This window comes from Cetorhinus maximus, chromosome 5 (assembly GCF_964194155.1).
Source record: "Cetorhinus maximus chromosome 5, sCetMax3.hap1.1, whole genome shotgun sequence".
Classification (NCBI taxonomy): Eukaryota; Metazoa; Chordata; class Chondrichthyes; order Lamniformes; family Cetorhinidae; genus Cetorhinus; species Cetorhinus maximus.
This window is the reverse complement of record NC_135883.1, coordinates 38,515,725-38,536,003: the sequence shown is the minus strand read 5'-3', so window position 1 is coordinate 38,536,003 and position 20,279 is coordinate 38,515,725. Positions and strand designations below refer to the sequence as shown.

At 42.0% G+C, this 20,279-nt stretch overlaps 1 protein-coding gene across 1 annotated transcript in view; it reads right to left on the bottom strand.

The window, feature by feature from the left end:
* Positions 1 to 1,714: 1,714 nt before the first annotated feature.
* cog2 (component of oligomeric golgi complex 2) overlaps positions 1,715 to 20,279 on the bottom strand; it is a 76,270-nt gene continuing 57,705 nt past the window's right edge. Inside the window, exons 13-19 of the mRNA XM_078541767.1 lie at positions 9,581 to 9,784; positions 8,780 to 8,852; positions 5,994 to 6,136; positions 4,664 to 4,803; positions 3,680 to 3,860; positions 2,198 to 2,316; positions 1,715 to 1,937 (exon numbers count right to left, since the gene is read on the bottom strand). Of these exons, the coding sequence (XP_078397893.1) occupies positions 2,215 to 2,316; positions 3,680 to 3,860; positions 4,664 to 4,803; positions 5,994 to 6,136; positions 8,780 to 8,852; positions 9,581 to 9,784 (843 nt within the window). The 3' untranslated portion in view covers positions 1,715 to 1,937; positions 2,198 to 2,214. The remainder of the gene's footprint in view (positions 1,938 to 2,197; positions 2,317 to 3,679; positions 3,861 to 4,663; positions 4,804 to 5,993; positions 6,137 to 8,779; positions 8,853 to 9,580; positions 9,785 to 20,279) is intronic.

Sequence of the window (20,279 nt, the reverse complement as noted above, 5' to 3'; positions counted from 1 at the left end):
GACATGGACATATTTTTAAAAATTAATTTTTGGGATGTGGACATCATTGGCTGCCCCTGGCATTTTTTAAATTCATTCTTGGGATGTGAGTGTTGTTAGTAAGGCAAGTTTCATTGGCCATCGCTAATTTCACCGCTAATCATTCGAGGTGGTGGTGAACTTACTTCTTGAACTGCTGCAGTCCTTGTGGTGTAGGTACACCCACAGTGGTTTTAGGGAGTTACAATGAAGGAAGCTGCCCTGGGAAGGTGATGTTGGGCTGCTTTCTTGCACCATTGATAGTGGCTTGATCCAACAAGTGTCTTGCATGACCATTTCAGAAGTCAGTTAAGGGTTAACCATGTCACATATAGGCCCAGGCAGGAAAAAGGTGATAGGTTTCCTTCCTTAAAGGACATTAGTGAATCAGTTAGGTTTTAATGGTAGCCTGACAGTTTCATGGTCACTTGTACCGATACCAGTTTTAAAAATTTTTTTGACATCCGCCTGAGAGGGCTGATGAGGCCTAAGTTTAGCGACTCATCTGGAAGTCAGCACTGCCGACAGTGCAGCGCTCCCTCAGTACTGCACTTGAGTGTCAGCCTGTTTTATGTGCTTAAGCTTCTGCAGAAGATTTAACCCATAACCTTCTGACACAGAGGCGAGTGTTGCCCACTGAAATCAACATATTGTCTGATTTCTCTATTAGATATTTTACACTTCATAACATTCTTGTGTATCTTATCCATTAAAAGAACATAGAGTTACACCCTTTTACGATTAGCACCATAGTTTGGTTTTGAGTCACTGCAGCTGGAGCTCAGTTTAAACCATCCTTATGTAAGTAAACTCCATCTGATCTTGAGGGCTTTCACCTGAGCTCACTGTAATTCAAACAGAAATGTTCAGAGTCAACAATCTGGTGGGATGTGTTACTTTCAAAGGCCAACAGTGATCTAGTTCGAATATATTGATTTTATTCGCCTCGTCTTTAAAATTAAAATCTTTGAAAGGTTTGGACAAATTGGATCCAAGATTTTTCATCATGTACAGAATTAATGCATAAGTGGTCATACTTCCAAATCAAGGGCAATAGAAGAAAAAGGAAAGCAGGAGGAACTTTCGCTAAAAGTTGTACATATTCGCTATAAGTGTGTGGGATAGATGGATGCTGAGACAAGAACACTATGGAGTTTCAAGAAGGAAAGAAGCAGATTCTTATCAACAAATAAATGCACCATGTGAATAGATGGGCTAAAGATCTCCTCGTGTCTGAGACTGTTACTTTGTTATGGCCAGAATTTCCTGAAATGGTGTAACCAGAAAGTTACACAGGTCCTCTCATTGACAGGTTAAGCCAGAATTTCCTGACACAGCGTAACCTGAAAACTACACCAAACCTCCCAGCGGTGAGTTACATCAGAATTTCCTCATAGGGCATAACCTGAAAGCTGTACCGATCCACCCTTTGGCAGGTTATTCTGAAATTTCCTGGTACAGAATAACCTGAAAGCTACATCAACGCTCTCATTGGCAACTACGCCAGAATTTCCTGAGAATCTCATACAGGAAACAGCGGAACATAAAAACAGCTTACCCACCGATGTGGGGGCAGGAGGGGCGGGGAACATAAAATCCAGTCCCATGTCATTATCCAGCTTCCCCTTAAATGCATCTATGTTATTCGTCTCAACCGCTCCATATGGTAAGCAAGTTCCACATTGTCACCACTCTCTGGCTGAAGAATTACTTATTGGATTTATTTAAATATGGGAGCAAATCACAGACACAGCAGGAATTATAACAACAATTTACTTTACAAGCTCAAAAAAAATAATCTGCGGTTTTCTTCCATCTGAGGTTTCAATTCCAAGCTCTTCCAAGGAATGTGAAAATAAAATTGCACTTGTCCGATGCAGCCACTGAAATCCAATGTCCACAACATAAGTTGTCCAGCTCTGCGTTCAAAAATAAATCTATAGTAAGTACCGTTCCATTATCATCTAACAATATTCTGCAGATGTTCTTCGGAAATCTACAAGCTGTGATCCACATTTTTACAGCCGTTTTATGACAACTAGAAATTGAGGAAGACAGGGCAGGATTAATTGTGGTACAGGTCCCGATGCTGCTAACCATGGCACAGTCCCAATATTGTTAATTGTGTTATTATGCTGGTAGCTGTATAATACAGGTGACTGCAGATACCCATTGATACCTGGCTCCAATGATGTCTTAGACCGGCTCCACTGTTGCTACAGCTTTTGCTGCTTGAGCTAATTCCAGCAGAGCTGCAAACTGTGTGAAGGTCGACATCTGCAGGCCCAGCCTCTGGATCTGAGAAACAGACAGACAAACATCGCTGACGCAAGTACAATTGGGCACATAGCTCTATACTCGATTTATTCACAAGGGCAAGTTGTTAACATTAAATTATTGCTAGAACAACACCTGGTTATAGTTATGAAGAAAGCTTGAAAAGTTGAGACATTTCCGCTGGAACAAAGAAGGTTAATGGGAATTATATAGAGATTTTCAAAAATAATTCAGGCTTTTGAAAGTGTAAATAAAGCAAATGGCTATCAAGGCGCATCATCAGTCAAAGAGTGAGGGTCATAACTAGGTGCAGATGTCCCCACTATCTAATTGACCTTTTTTTAAAAGCAATATTACCTTCTCTAATACATTGCTAAAATTCCTGTTTCCAAAGAATTTTTAAAGTTATGGTTCGTGTCTCCATTATCTCCTCCCAAATCCTTTAATCCAATCTTTTCTGGCCTATATCGAGTCAACAGCACAGAAACAAACCATTCTGCCCAACTAGTCTATGCTCAATGTGAGCCTCCCCCAACACTATACTTCTCACCCCATCAACATAACCATCTACTCCTTTCTCCCTCAAGTGCTTGTCCAGCTCCCCCTTAAGTGTATATATTCTTTTTGACCCAACTACACCCTGTGGTAGCAAGTTCCACCACTCTTTGGGTAAAGTAGTTGTTCCTGAATTCATAGTGACTATCCTATATTTAGACAATCTAGTTTTGGTCTCCCCCACATTTTCTTACACCTACCCTATCAAACCCTTTCATAATCTAAAAGACGCTTTAAAAGTACTTCACTGGCAGTAAACTGCTTTGGGACTTCCTGAGATCGTGAAAGGCACTGTATCTTTCTTTCTACCAATCAGATTACCCCTCAGCCTTCTCTTCTCTAATGAACAAAGCCCCAGCTTGTTCAGTCTTTCCTGATAGTCTCAGTTCTGGTATCATCCTTGTTAATCTTCTTTTGCACCTCCTCCACATCCTTTTTATAATATGGGGATCAGAACGGTACACTACCCAAGTTTTAACTCAATTTCCCTGCTTTTGAATTCCATCCCTCTAGAAACGAACCCCAATGCTTGATTTGCTTTGTTTAAATGTCTTTATTAACCTGCATTGTTAGTGATTTGTGTATCTGTACACCCAGATCACCTTTCTCCTCTACCCCTTTTAGACTATTATCACCCAAACAGTCTGTGACCTCTTTATTCTTCCTGCCAAAATGCAATTTTGGTGTGGTTAGCAAATTTAGAAATTCCAAATCCCCGAGTCAAAATCACAGATGTAAATTGTGAACAACAATGGACCCTATGAACACCAATGTTCAGCAAAAATCCTTTCCTTAACACTTCAACCTGTATAAACCACTATCAACTTACTTGATCCCACAGGTATTCAACATCCAAAGCGAGTTGAAGCCTGATTTTGTTATCGTCACTGATGCCGCTATTTGTTCCCATGTTGCTCACAGCTGCGGATTTCCGTGCCTGTTTCAGTCGCTTCAGGCTCTCCTCCATCTTTTTAACCGAGCTAAGAACATCTGAAACTGTTTCATAATACCTGGAAAGAGGAAGCAGATTGCTTTTGACCAACCAATTTTGAGAACCAGAGACCATTAGAGGGGGAATTCCAGAGTTTAAGCACAGCAAGGTATGGTGGAACGATGAAAATCAGGCATTCAAGTATTGGAGGAGCACACAGAGGGTTATAGAGTTGGACAGAGGTAGGGAAGGGCGAGGCTATGAAAACAATGATTAGAATTGAAAATCAAGGCGTTGCTGATCTGGGAGCCAATGTAGGTCAGCTGGCACTTGAAGTGGGTAAGGAAACAGACAATGTGATAACGACCAGATTAGTTGTTTTAATGATGTTGGCTGAGGGATAAATATTGGCCATGATTTGAGGAGAACTTCCCTCCTCTTACAGAGCATCTTATCACATTTCTCAGGAAATATTTCTCACAATTTCATAAGCTATTAATTACTTTCTAGTGCAGAGCCTGTTGTTGATATAGGAAATTTAGCAGTCATTGTTTACAAGCAGTAATGAAATGAATGAACAGGCAATGCCGATGCTGTTGCTTGAGGAAGTAACTTTGGCTGTGACACCCAGAAAATCAGTGCGCTTTCGGAAGTAATTCCTTGAGATCTTCCAATATTTACTTAAATCATCAAAGCAAGAACACCACATAACATCAGATGCAAAGGACTATACTTTCAAAAATGCAGGACTCCCTCAGTACTACACCCTGCATGAATCAAAATGGTTAAATGCAGAATTAAGCACGTTATGTGGGAGAATAATTGTAATGAAAACTGCCTAGCAGATTACTTAGCGACTGCTTTATATCATGGAATGCTTACCTCTCGGTGCTAATTCTGAGAGCACCTGACAACCATTCCTGTATCCTGTTTTCTTTCACAACATTGTTATATTGACTTTGAAGATGGTGCAGGGGTTTCAAGGCATTTTCAACATACAAAGAAGCCTTGCTAGGGACCTCCTGATGTAAACAAAGTACAATAAAGCATATTAAAATGGATGCTATCGAATGCTGGAATACCACGCTGAATAAGACACAATTTTGTCCCACATTGGTCATGTTAATATGAGAAGTTGTGAGTTCAGGCCAGGCAGGTTCAGATAGAGTACACATAGCAAGCTCCCACAAGCAGCAAGGTAATAACCAGATAATCTGTTTCTTAGTGGTGTGATTGACCAGGACACTGGAAAAATTTCCCTACTCTTCTTTGAGGTGGTACTTTTGGAATCTTTTACATCCAGCCAAGAGTACATATGGGACCTTGGTTTAATGCATCATCCGAAAGACAGCGCCAGCGACAATGCAGCACATGGTACTGCACTGTCAGCCTAGATTTTGTGCTCAAGTCTCTGGAGTGCAACATGAACCCACAACCTTCTGACTCGGGTGTTAAACGTCACCTACTGAGCCACAGCTGACACCTAAACAGTAGAACATAAAGTCCCAACACACTACCTATAAGTACCCTGATCACCTTCACTCATTCTGATACAGATCCATATCGCAGTACTCTTCACTTTCTGTGACTGAACCAATTTCAATTTCACTCCTATTCTGTATTTCCAGCCTTGCAGCCCAATGTCCTGTGCAGCGTAGTCTCAAAAACTACTGAAAACCAGTTACATAGAGCCCATTGTCTACACAAAAGATAATGTGTCCGCAATGATCTAACTCCATAAATGTTGTATTGTCTCTCCCTTATTACAGCCTACATTTTTCTAGGCATTACAATATTCCTCCCTTCTTTCAGGATGCCCTATAATGTTCTAACTAATCAGGTTCTCTGGCTTTTTGTTCCCAGGATGACCTTTTCCTACACTTTTTTTTATATAAGTTAGTCATTACATTTGCCCTTCTGCAATCCTCAGGTACGATCCCAATGAATTCGAAAAATACCACGCCATAGGAGCAATTTCCTGAAGCATCCTTTGGTGCATTGCATTACTTGGCATTATTTCGGTACATTTTATGTTAATGATTAGCTGCTAAATAATCATAGAATCATACAGCACAGAAGGAGGCTGCTCGGCCCATCGTGTCTGTGCTGGAATTGTTCTTTGCATTATGAAATTCATTTGTTGCTGTTTACTTTTCTACATATGGTAAAAGAAACAGCAAGGGGGACAAGCTGAAACAATGATTACACTCGCCTTGTTTGTCCTGCGGTATAGCCTGGGCACTTCTGAAGCATTTTTAAGATAACTGAAACAGGCTTCACTCAGCTCTTCGATAATTCTGTCACTTAATGCCGGCAGACTGCTTACCACTGAAGTCTGAGAGTCTGCAAGCGCTTCTGTTGGGGGAAAGAAAAAGTCATTAGAAATTACACGTTAAGTGTACAGTCAGGGAATAAATGATTAGCTAGGAATTGTTTAACTAATTAATTTTATCCTCGCTTTCCTCCACTCAATGATAGTATTGTTTTACACTGTATTGAAAATGGATGTGATATGCTGAACCAGTAGTCTGTGCATGAGCTAGTGGAACTGAGTTTCCAAACATTGGGTTTTGAGCTGGAGTGCAAGAGATGAGGACAACGTTTAAGGAGGTGGTTAGCTATGGAAAAGCAGTAGGTTTGCCCTCCTTCATTCAAGATGACCCCAGGATTGGCACATAACCTTGTCTGAGACTTCAGTGCAGTACTGACGGAACGCTGCTTTGTCGCAGGTGTCATTTTTACAATGGGATACAAAACCGTGGTTGCATCTTCCAGTTTTAATGCTGTAGCTGAATATTAAATGGCACTATTTGAACAGGAGAAGGGAAATCATCCGCTGTCCTGGCTAACATTCTTTCTTCAATTAAAAAAAATTGATGTGCTGCTCATTTATCTCATTGCGGTCCAAGAAATTTGGCTGTGCGCAAAATGATTGCCATGCTTTGCCAACATAACTTACCTCACTAAAGTGTTTTGAAATGTTTCTGAGAGACATAATGGGATGCTTTATGTTAATCCCAGTCCTTCTTTTATCAATACAATGGAATGTTATGATTTCCTCCAACTGATCCATCAATAATGGCCAGGTCAGCCATGCCTCAGTAGGTAGTAGGTTCAAGGCTCAGTCCAGGGACATGAGCACATGACCTATGGGCTCATACACCCACTGCAATATTGAAGAAGTGCTGGACTGTTGGAGGTTGTGTCTTTCATTGTGACATTAAACCAAGGCTCCGTCTGCCCTCTCAGGTGGATGTAAAAGATCCCATGGCACTATCGTGAAGAGCAACAGGAGAGTTCTCCCCAGTCTCCTGGATCAATATTGTATATGGAATGCAGGGGTTCAAGAAGGCAGCTCACCACCACCTTCTCAAGGGCAATTAGGGATGGGCAATAAATGCTGGCCCAGCCAGCGAAGCCCACTTACTGTGAATGAATTTTTAAAAAATTATTCCTCAACCAACATAACCAGATTATCTGATCATTATTATATTGCTGTTTGTGGGACAATTCTGTGCACAAATTGGGTGCCGGGCTTCCTACAACAATGTCTACACTTCTGTGAGCGCTTCATTGGTTGCAAAGGGCTTTCGAATGTCTTGAGGTCAAGAAAGGTGCTATTTAAATGCAAGATTGACTTTCCTTTATAGTTAGAAGCATAGTTGAATTTCCTTTAAGCTTGAAGAGCAATCTGAAATCTTATTATACAGCTGTACATCTATTCGCCATTCACTCCTTCTGCTATTTAGTTAACCAGCCAGGCAAATTCCTCAACAGACAGCAAGAGGGAAAGGCAGACCCTTACACACAAAGGCCCCAAAACCAACGCCCACCCCTAATGCCAAATAGACCCTGAAATCCCCATAGAGATAACTTTTCTTACTGGAGAATCTCCAACATGCTACAATATTGAACAGCTGCAAACCACAAAAATATCTCACAAAAGGAGGATCCATAAGGGTATAGATAGGTTAGGTGAGTGGGCAAAGATCTGGCAAATGGAGTATAATGTGGGAAAGTATGAAATTATCCATTTTGGCAGGAAGAATAAAAAAGAAGCATATTATCTAAATGGTGAGAGATTGCAGAGCTCTGAGATGCAGAGGGGTCTGGGTGTCCTAGGGTATGAGTTGCAAAAGGTTAGTATGCAAGTACAGCAAGTAATTAGGAAATGCTATTGTTTATTGCGAGGGAAATTGAATGCAACAGTAGGGAGGTTATGCTTCAGTTGTACAGAGCATTGGTGAGACTACATTTGGAGTATTGTGTATAGTATTGGTCCCCTTATTCAAGGAAGGATGTAAACGCATTGGAAACAGTTCAGAGAAGGTTTACTAGACTAATACCTGGAATGGGTGGATTGTCTTATCAGGAAAGGCTGGACAGACCAGGCTGGAGTTTAGAAGAGTAAGAAGCAACTTGATTGAAACATATAAGATCCTGAGGGGACTTTACAGGGGAATGTAGAAAGGATGTTTCCTTTTGTGGGAGAATCGAGAAATCGGGGTCACTGTTTAAAAATAAGGCGTTGCCAATTTAAGACAGAGATGAGGAGAAACTTTTTATCTGAGGGTTGAAAGTATTTGGAACTCTCTTCTTCAAAAGGCAGTGGATGCAGAATCTTTGAACATTTTTAAGGCAAAAGTAGATAGATTCTTGATAAGCAAGGGGTGAAAGCTTATCGGGGGTAGGCAAGAACGTGGGGTTTAGGATAAAATCCTCGAACTCCCTGCCTACAGCACTGTGGATGTGCCTAGACCACAGGGACTGCAGTGGTTCAAGAAGGCAGCTTACCACCACCTTCTCAAGGGCAATTAGGGATGGGCAATAAATGCTGGCCTAACTAGCGACACCCACATCCTATAAATGAATGAAAACAAATCTGATCAGCCATGATCTTATTGAATGGCTGAGCAGGCTCAAAGGGCTGAGTGGCCTACTCCTGCTCCTAATTCGTATATTTGTAATAAAAACTTCAAACCTTTTACAGCATCTTACCTGAAATGAGGGAGAAATTTGCAAACCCAATGTTCTTCAGCCTTGGTTTAATTATCTCCAAAAGGTCTGGAAGCTGCAAAGAAGGTTTAAAGATTAAAGGGAACAACCTGTTTCTGTGACAGTTTTCTCCCCCTTTCTTTCTTCCCCCGAGGGTACTGACTTGTACTAGGATACAGTTCCCACAGCCTTCCAAGGTCCAAAAGTACACTGTCCAATGACCACTCCTCTTGTAAAGGTCCAGAGAGTGAAGGTTTGAATGTCATTTGACCATGAAAGGCATCACAAGCAAGTGCATATTCAGCCATGGGAACTCAGGGCTCATTTTTCCCTCTTCCTTGGTCAATGGTACGAGGGACAAGGAGTGGCACTTTTACCTGTGAAACCATAAGCTTTAATTGTACATCACTGATATGTATGAAGACATATGAGATACAGTTCCCACAGTCCTCCAAGGGCCAACAATACCAAATAGAAGGCAGTGGGTTGGAGTTCAGGGCTCAGACCTAACTGCCCCGGAATGGTGAATTTACTAAGTTCAGAAAGTATGTTTGATTCAGCACAATTAATTAGGGAACTGGGAAAACTGAGTTTAGCCAGAGGCCAACTCATCCCACTTTTGATGAGAGGGCAATAATGGAGGTGGAGCATTTTAACCCTTCAGCCGAAACGAGTAGCCTGTAAGGAAGAAAGACATACCTATTGATTCTAATAATGAAAGGTCAGAGCTTCCAGATTTGTACCCGATATTGAAACGTGCTCCTCTATTAATCTAGCCTTAAGAAGAAAGCAATCAACTCAAACCTGCTCCTGGATCTTGTCCAGATCTGAAACAACGTACACAAGTTGGTTAACGGAAAGAGGTGGTACAACTTTCACATCTGCAGTCAGCCCATTTCCCTGGTCCTCATTACTTCCATTTGGAGAGGTCACCATGCTGTTGCTGTTGGCAGGCAAAGGTTTTAAGCCGTCGTAAGTAAGGTCCTTGCTTGGTGATGCAACTTTCAACTGTGGAAAGGAATAAGACAAGTGACCAAATACAGATCTAGCCACTGTTTTTGTACCAACATTATGCACAAAGCATAATGCAGTGTTCTATTTTCAAAGAACCCTACAGCACAAAAGGAGGCCTTTCAGCCCATTGAGCCTCTGGCAGCTCTTTGAAAGAGCTATCCAATTAGTGCCACTTTCTCAGTTCTTCACCAAGCCCTGAAAATTTTATTTTTCAAGTTATATCATATCCCCTTTTGAAAGTTAACACTGAATCTGCTTCCACTACTTTTTCAGGCCGTGCATTCCAGGCCACAATAACTTGCTGTGTAAAAAAGTTCTCATGTCCCCTTTTTTTAACAAATTAGCTTAAAGTGTCCTTTGGTTACTGATGTTCATGCCAGTGGAAACAGTTTCTCATTATTTATTCTGTCAAACAGCTATTAAATCTCCCTTTAGCTTTCTCTGCTCCAAGGAGATCAATTCCAGTTTCTCCAGTCTCTCCACGCAACATAATGGATTATATTTTTCTTTCAGACCAACAATGGGAAAAATTTTTCTCTACACACCTTTCAGTTTTAGTATTTTAAGAATGAATTAGTTTCACCAATTGAGTTGCTAAGGCTCCAAGCTCCCTCCCGCTGAATGAGTTCACCAGGGAAATGAAAAGGACAACATGGGTCAGGAAATTAAAGAGCGCAAATGAGTTTTAAAAAGTGACTGAAACACATCTACAGATGTTAAAGTGTGTTGCACCTTTAAGGAAACAGATTTAAGTTTTGATTACAGATGAGCTGTTTCACCCTGGTGTGGCTCAACTGGGGATGCTGAAACATAGTTGTGATGTTTACATTGTTTAGCCCATCAAGGCTGCTTCTCAGGTATTCTTGTGGAGGGAGTGGACTAAATGTCCACATCCTGGGCTCAAATGGAGGATAACTGCTGTTTTTTTTTGTTCTTGGGATCTGAACATTGCTGACAAAGCCAGGATTTGTTGACCATCCCTAATAGCCCGTGAGAAGATGGGAGTGTGTTGCCTTCCTGAACTGCTGCAGGTGGTGTAGGTATACTTTTAGTGAAGGAACGGTGATATATTTCCAAGTCAGGATGGTGTGTGGCTTGGAGGGGAACTTGCAGATGGTGGTGTTCCTATGCACCTGCTATTCATCTTTTTCTAGGGTTAGAGGTCACGGGTTTGGAAGTCGCTGTTGATGGAGCCTTGGCGAGTTGCTACAGTGCATCTTGTTGATAGTAACACCGCTGCCACTGTATGCTGGTGGATGGAGTGAATGTTTAAGGTGGTGGATGAGGTGCCAATTGAACGGGCTGCTTTGTCTTGAATAGTGTTCAGCTTCTTGCATGTTTTTGGAGCTGTACTCGTCCAGGCAAGTGGAGAGTATTCCATCACACTCCTGACATGTGCCTTATAGTTGGCGGACAGGCTTTGGGGGGAGTTCAGGAGGCAAGTTACTCATTGCAGAATTTCCAGCCTATGACCAGCTCCTGTAGCCACAGTATTTATATGGCTGGTCCAGTTCAGTTTCTGGTCAATGGTAACCGCAGGATGTTGATAGTGGGAGTTTCAGCGATGGTAATGCCATTGAATTTCATGGGGAGATGGTTAGATTTTCTCTTGTTGGAGATGTTGCAGAGGGAAATTTCTCTGGATTGGCAGTTACTTGTAAATTGTCAACTGTGATCTTGAGAAATGGCCAGCTTATCAAAGGTTAGGCGGAACCAGCAGGATATAACTCATTAAAAAAAAAACATTCAATTGTGTTATAAGGCTCTGAAGGAGAGTCATACGGACTCGAAACGTTAACTCTGTTTCTCTCTCCACAGATGCTGCCAGACCTGCTGAGCTTTTCCAGCATTTTCTGTCTTTACTTCAGATTTCCAACATTCGTAGTATTTTGCTTTTATGATTCAATTATGTTGTCCTGCATGAATGATGTTTGAATCATTCAGTTTCAAGCAAGGTACAAACAGCTTGTGTGTGACAAATGAGGTATAAAATGATGCACATGTGTGCCAAATGCATGCTCCACGAAAGATATTTTGATATATTTGGAGTAGACAGGTTAGGGGCTAAGATCTTGCTCCATAAGGCAGAATCTGAAAACTTGCTCAGTGAGGAAAGGCATGTGTGATATGGGTCCACTGGCAATTAAGGCAAAAAATTGCGAATGAAGAGGAAAGGAGTAGAAGGATATACTGAGAGTGAGAGAGATGAAGCATGATGGGAGGAGACTCATGTGGAGTTTAATCACCAGCATAGACCAGTTGGCCAAATGCTCTGTTTATGTGTTGGAACTTGTCTCTATGTACTTCGTATTCAGTTGGTTGCGAGGGGGATTAGAGTCAGTTTTAGGTTCTATTTTGGTGTTAAGGGCTGAAAACCATCGGGCTGAGTGGAGATTGATCTTCATGTGGAGAGGTGTTGGTCGGATGAAGGCAAGCTCTGAAGTGAAGTTGAATAGAGAACTGACAATTTCCTCACTCTAGGATGATTATCTTGTACATTGTAGAGTGAAGGTTGAGACCTTATTCTTTGAGGGTGGGAGTTTAATGGTGATTATATTGCTTAGTGTGGGAGGGTGAAGATGTGTTCCTTAGTGTCTACTGCTTAATGAATGCGACGTACATCCAAATGTGAGGTGCAGTCTGAATGTCATGTAGAAACTATAATTGCTGGTGAAGAAGTGAGGGAGTTGAGTGTTGAACAGTACAATGCTAATACAAGTGGACACATGAATTAGGAGGGGTAGACCACTCGGCCCATTGAGCCTGCTCTGCCATTCAATTGAGATCATGGCTGATCAGATTGTAACCTCATCTCCGCATTGCCACCTGCCCCCGATGACCTTTCACCCCCTTGCTTATCAAGAATCTATCTAGCTGTACCTTAAAGACTCTGCATCCATCACCTTTTGAGGAAGAGAGTTCCAAAGACTCTCAATCCTCAGAGAAAAAATTCTCCTCATCTCTGTCTTAAATGGGCGATCCATTATGTTTAAACAGTGACCTCTAGTTCTAGAATGTCCCACAACAGGAAACATCCTTCCCACATCCACCTTGTCAAGACCTCTGAGGATCTTATATATTTCAATAAAGTCACATCTTACTATTCTAAACTTCAGTGGATACAAGCCTAGCCTGTCCAACCTTTCCTCATAAGACAACCTGCCCATTCCAGGTATTAGTCTATAAACCTTTTCTGAACTGCATTTACATCCTTCCTTAAATAAAGAGACCAATACTGTACAAAGTACTCCAGATGTGGTTTCACCAATGCCTTGAATAACTGAAGCATAACCTCTTTACTTTTGTATTAAATTTCCCTCATAATAAGCGATAACATTCTATTAGCTTTCCTAATTACTTGCTGTACCTGCATACTAGTCTTTTGCGATTCATGCAGTAGGACACCAAGATCCCTCTGCACCACAGAGCTCTGCAACCTATGTGAGATTAACAGGATTGACATGGCTAAAAGTCATGGTGAACAATTGGGTTGAAAATGTGTGTGTGAAAGGGTGGAGAGTTGAATGAGGTGCAGTGTGTCTTGAGTACAAGAGTAGGGAGTTGGATAGGGTACAACATGTGTGTATGAAAGGGTGGGAAGTTGGATGGGAATATAGGACCAGGAGGAAGCCATTCCACCCCTCGAACCAGCACCTGCAATTCAACTAGATCATGGCTCAACTATACCTTAACTCGATTTACCCATCTTTACTCCACATCCATTGGTATCCTCACCCAACAAAAACCTAGCAATTCCACTCTTAAAGTTCCCATTGCCTCCCAACAACCATAGTCTTTTGGGGGAGAGAATTCCAGATTTCTGCTAACCTGCAGATGAAAAAATGCTTCCTGATTTCCCTCTTAAATAGCCTTACTCTATCTTTAAGATTATGTCCCCTGTTCTTGCTTTCCCCACCACCAACAACTTGCATTTATATAGCGCCTTTAACATAATAAAACAACCCAAGGTTCTTCGCAGGAGCATTGTAAAACACAATTTGACACTGAGCCACATAAGAGGTATTGAAGCAAATAGCCAAAAGCTTCATCAAAGAGCTATGCTTTAAGGCATGTCTTAAAGGGGGAAAGAGATAGAGAACCAGAGAACCTAAGGGAAGGAATTCCAGAGGTTGGGGACTTGGCAGCTGAAGGAATTGCTGCCAATGGTGGAGCGATTAAAATCGGAGGTGCTCAAGATTACAGAATTAGAGAAGAGTGATCAGCTCAGAGAGTTGTGGGGTTGGAGGCAATTACTCAGATAGGGAGGGGGAGGGTTATGCAATGATTTGAAAACGAGGATGAGAATGTTAAAATCAAGGCATTGCTTAACCAGAAACCTTAACCAAAGAAAATAGTTTCTCTGCATCGACCCAGCTGAATCGATTGAACATTTTAATCACCTCAATCAAAGCAAATGGATTGGAGCAACAGAAATAGAGCCTGAGGAGGTAGCAAGCAGGATAGATAAAGGGAAACCAGTAGATGTAATATATTTGGATTTCCAAAAGGCGTTCGATAAGGTACCGCACATAAGGCTACTTAATAAGAAAAGAGTCCGTGGTGTTGGATAGAAGATTGGCTAACTTATAAAAGACGGAGAGTTGGGGTAAGGGGGGCATTTTCGGGATGACAACCTATAACTAGTGGAGTGCCACAGGGATCAGTGCTGGGGCCTCAATTATTTACACTATATATTAATACTGTAGAAGAGGGAAGTGAATGTACTATCGCCAAGTTTGCAGATGACACAAAAATGGGTGGGAAGGCAAGTGGTGAGATGACACAAAGAGTCTACAGAGGAATATGGGCAGGTTAAGCGAGTGGGCAAAAACTTGGCAGATGGAATATAATGTGGGAAAATGTGAGGTTATGCACTTTGGCAGGAAGAATAGAGGAGCTGAATATTATTTAAATGGAGAAAGAGTGCAGAAGGCTGCAGCACAGAGGGATTTGGGAGTCTTTGTTCATGAATCTGAAAAAGCTAACCTACAAGTTCAGCAGATAACAGGGAAGGCAAATGGAATGTTGGCCTTTATTTCAGAGGGAATGGAGTATAAAAATAGGGAACAAAACAAAAACAGAAATACCTGGAAAAACTCAGCAGGTCTGGCAGCATCGGCGGAGAAGAGCAAAGTTGACGTTTCAAGTCCTTATGACCCTTCTGTTGAACTTTGCTCTTCTCTGCCGATGCTGCCAGACCTGCTGAGTTTTTCCAGGTATTTCTGTTTTTGTTTTGGATTTCCAGCATCCGCAGTTTTTTGTTTTTATAAAAATAGGGAAGTCTTGCTAAACCTAAACAAGGCACTAGTTAGACCACACCTAGAATTCTGTGAACAATTTTGGTCCCCTTACCTAAGGAAAGATATACAGGCATTGGAGGCAGTCCAGCGAATGTTCACTAGGTTGATCCCGGGTATGAAGGGATTTTCTTATGAGGAGAGGTTGAATAGGTTGGGCCTGTACTCATTGGAATTTAGAAGAATGAGAGGCGACCTTATTAAAACATCTAAGATTCTTAGGGGGCTTGACAGGGTAGATGTGCTGAGAGGTTGTTTCCCCTTGTGGGAGAGTCCAGGACCAGAGGACATAATGTCAGAGTAAGGGGTCGCCCATTTAAAACAGAGATGAGGAGGAATTTCTTCTCTCAGAAAGTAGTCAATCTGTGGAATTCTTTATCACAGAGGGCTGTAGAGGCTGGGCCACTAAGTATATTCAAGGCTGAGATAGATTTTTAATCAGTAAGGGTTATGGGGAAAAGGCAGGAAAGTGGAGTTGAGGATTATCAGATCAGCCATGATCTCATTGAATGGCAGAGCAGACCTGATGAACTGAATGGCCTACTTCTGCTCCTATGACCTATGGTCTTATGGTCCCTACAGTGTATCATTGTGGGAGGTGTGAGTGTCCCTAGAGTGTGTTACTGTGGGAGGTGTGAGTGTCCCTATAGTGTGTTACTGTGGGAGCTGTGAATGTCCCTGTAGTGGGAGGTTTGAGTGACTCTTTAGTGTGTTACTGTAGGACATGCAAACGCTCTTACTGTGGGCAAAATTTTACGGCCCCAATTTGGCGGAGACGGGGCTGTAAAATGCGGCGAGCCATTATAAACTCCATTGATTTCAGCGAGAACGTAAAATCCCGCTGTCGTAAAATTCTGCCCTGTGTTTCTATCCTGTGGTTGTGTTAGAGGTTGGGTTCCTGCTCTGTTCTGGGGTGAAACTTAGGTGTGCAAATATTAGTCAGTAAACATCAGCCATGCCCAGTTACGGAGGCTGAGCTTAGTATATACTTGTTTGCCAGAGCAAATGTTTGCCTTTCAAAACACTGCGAAAAGAAAATGTACATTCAAGATAAAAGCCTTAAATAAAATAAAATAAAATTTAAGATAAAAGTGTGTGGTCAGTGAATTGTGGAACCTGCAATGTGGCTGCTTGCAGTTTCCACTGCTCTGAGGGAGATGGAGTGCTCTGTCTTTAAAGTTGTGCAATCTCCTAATGGATGTGTGCAGGTATCAGTCTTGGGATGATAATGAGCTATGTGAGAGTTGTACGTAGTGATTACAGATTGTCCTTTCTCCCAACAATGCAATGGCATGATTAAATAGTATTTAGGCTGGTGTACCTCTTCTGTGTGATGATGCAGGGAATTCACTAATGTACATAATGTTTACCACCCTCTCTCCCACCCACAAGCCCTCCCATCCTTTGGGCAATTCAATGAAGGCAGGTGTTAAATAAAAATCAGTCGCTGGACTGGTGTGGTTTTAAGGTAAATCATTAAATCTTTTTTTAAAAATTATATTGTATTAATGAAGGCTATTAGAAGTTCAAAAGGCAATTTAGCACTTTGTATTGGTTTTGGCAAGGCGCCACAGATGACTGACCCAGGTTGGGGATTAGACATTATGCCACGAGCAGTTTTCCCAGGGAGTTAATATAACTCATATGGCTCTGTAGTTTTTTAATTCACTTGTTATTGTTGTAAAACAGAAAGTTCTTCTCCTACTTTGGTTGTTACAAGCTGGTAGCTTTAAAAAAAGTTGTCTAATTTGTTTTGATGCAAATTTTCCCTGATTTGTCTGAACCCCTGTTTTTCTCAAATAAAGATAAACAAATGAAAATTGAGTGAAGTTTATTGGGAAGCAGCCAACATAACAGCAACATTTAAAAAGCAGGTGTGGACACAGGCCAGTGAGCCTGGCAGCTGTTCAGTGTTCAGAAGCAGATAACGGAAAGCCAATTTGGGTATGGGATGGTTTCAGCCAACATTTACAGGAAGGGGTGCTTGCCTAACAAAATTCCTGGCATTTTGGAGGAAATGACATTGCATTCAACATGTTTAGATTTCAGAAAGGCTCATGATATAACGCCACCTGGGCAATTAGTCATCAAGATCAGAAGACATGGGATAGGAGGCAAGCTTCTGAGGCAGAGTCAGGATGGGCTAAGCCAGAGAAAGCAATGGGAGGTTGTGAATGCAGCTGTATTGACATGGCAAGGAGTCACCAGCAGGACACCATATGGATCAGTGCTGGAGCCCATTGCTGCTTACTGTGTGTATAAATGAGTTGGACCTGGCTGTTTAAATTTGCAGGTGACACAAGCTGAGGGGAAATGGAGGGGGAGCAGTGTCCAAACAATGGGAACAGGCAAACCAATCCAAAGGAATCGGGATAGATTGGGAAGCTGGGCTGATGGGTGGCAAATACACTTAATATTAAAAAATGCAAAATAAATTAGACCAGGGAAGGAAAATAAAACAATGTGAAGACAAAAGAAACTAAATGCTGTATGGATACAGGACATAGCTTAGGAGAGGGAATACTTAGTAGCTCACTGAAACAATCCTGCCCAATGTACTGCAGTAGTCCAGATAGCATCTGGGGATTTACAGGCAGAGAAAAATAGCACAAATCCCAGTGGTGATGAATTTATACAATAACCAACATGTCTACACCTGGTGTACTGTGCTACAAGATATCTAGGTACTGGGAACCATGCAGAAAAGGGCAACCAAGCTGAAAAATAAAGCAACTGAATGAGGAAGAGAAGTTAGGCAACTTGGAAATGTTGATGCTGGAGAAGTGAAGACTAATGAGATTATTCCATTGTCCCAAGACTTTGAGAGAAACAAATAAATCAAAGCCTTATAATACCATGGCGCTGTCGCAACTCTAAAACTGGGCTTCCTGAACTAAAGGAGGGAAGGTTATATTTAGCTGCTTTATGCAGATGGTGGTGAGTGTGTGGAATGGGCTGCCCAAGAAGGCAGACAGTGTAGAAATATTTCTGAGAGATTTCGGCACATACTTGAGAGTGTAAGTCACTAAGAGTTATGAATTTCAAGGCACAGCTGAACGACATCAGTTTCAGGCCACACGGCTTCTAACTGAAATTCCACCTTTCGTGTTTCGGATTCACCCATGATTACAGGTCTTTACTTGTCCCATTATATCCTTTTGCTGTCTATCATTAACCTTTTTATCATTTAATCTTTCATGCCTTCCACCCAATCAGATCTTCTCTTTTGTTCTATTTCCCTCTCCTCCCTGCTCCTGTTGCTTGTTTGAAAACTGCTAAAGTTGTGATGAAAGGTCATTTGCCTGAAACGTTAACTCTGGTTCTCTCTCCACAAATGCTGCCTGACCTGCTGAGTAGTTCCATCATTTGTTTTTATTTCAGACTGCTGAAGCTTCTCTGGTTCTCTATCCTCCTTGTTTCCTAAGTACTTCGTCTGAGCCTTCTCATCTCATCCTTCAAATCAAGTTATCCCTCACAACTGGCTCAGCAGCGCATAAAGGGGGAAGTGCAGCAAATCCTTAAGACACTGTGCACCATGCATGACTGTCCACAGTACAGAGTTCAACCTGGGCTCCCTACTTTCAACTACCTTTGTCTGAGACAACAAGAGATGGTGAAAGAATCCTGCAGACATATTCCAAGGGGATTAACTCAATTATTAAATCCTTGGTCCTTGAAATGAGCAAACTTAATGGACTAAAGCAGCAATTCACTAAGGCTTAGAAACCATCGAAAAATTACAGCACAGAAGGAGGCCATTCGGCCCATCTTGTCCATGCCGGTCCGAGGACAGCCAGGTGCCCTTTCTAATCCCACCTTCACAGTATAAGACACAAAAAATATGCAAAGAATTGTAGAAACCCAGGCAGAATAAAGGAGGAACATATCACAATCACACAAGAAAAAGTACCATGAAAACTAATAGGACCAAAGGCTGGCAAGTCCCTTGGATCTAGTGGCCTACATCTGAGGCTCTTAAGGGAAGTGGCTGCAGAGGTAGTGGATGCATCGGATGTAATCTTCCAAAATTCCTAAATTCTGGAAAAGTCTAAGTGGATTGGAAAACCATAAATGTTACATCACTATTTTAAACAGAGGAAGACAGAAAGCAGGAAACTATAGGCCAGTTAACCTAACGTCTATCACTGGGAAAGTGCTAGAATCCATTATTAAGGGAGCAGTAGCAGGACATTTAGAAAAACATAATGCAATCAGGCAGAGTCAATATGGCTTTGTGAAGGAAATTGTGCTTGACAAATTTATTAGAGTTCCTTGAGGATGTAACAAGCAGGGTGGATAAAGGGAAACCAGTAAATGTAGTGTAATTAGATTTCCAAAAAGGCAGCCGATAAGGTGGCACATAAAAGGTTACTGCACAAGATAAGACTTCATGGTGTTGGGGTTGATATATTTGCATGGATAGAGGACTGGCTTGTTTTTTATTCATTCATGGGAAGTGGGGTTTGCTGGCTGGGCCAGCATTTATTGCCCATCCCTAGTTGCCCTTGAGGAGGTGGTGGTGAGCTGACTTCTTGAACTGCTGCAGTCCATGTGGTGTAGGTACACCCACAATGCTATTAGGGAGTTCCAGGATTTTGACCCAGCGACAGTGAAGGAACGGCGATATATTTCCTAGTCAGGATGGTGAGTGACTTGGAGGGGAACTTCCAGGTGGTGATGTTCCCATCTATCTGCTGCCTTTGTCCTTCTAGATGGTAGTGGTCGTGGGTTTGGAAGGTGCTGTCTCAGGAGCCTTGGTGAATCCCTGCAGTGCATCTTGTAGATGGTACACACTGCTGTCATTGTGCATCGGTGGCAGAGGAGGTGAATGTTTGTGGATGTGGATGTGTGTCCTGGACAAGTTTCTTGAGTGTTGTTGGAGCTGTACTCATCCAGGAAAGTGGAGAGTATTCCATCACACTCTTGACTTGTGCCTTGTAGATGGTGGACAGGCTTTGGGGAGTTAGAAGGTAGGTTACTCGTTGCACGATTCCTAGCCTCTGACCTGCTCTTGTAGCCACAGTATTTATATGGCTAGTCCAGTTCAGTTCCTGGTCAATGGTAACCCCCAGGATGTTGATAGTGGGGGATTCGGTGATGGTAATGCCATTGAATGTCAAGGGGCGATGGTTAGATTCTTTCTTGTTGTAGATGATAATTACCTGACACTTGTGTAGCGCGTATGTTACTTG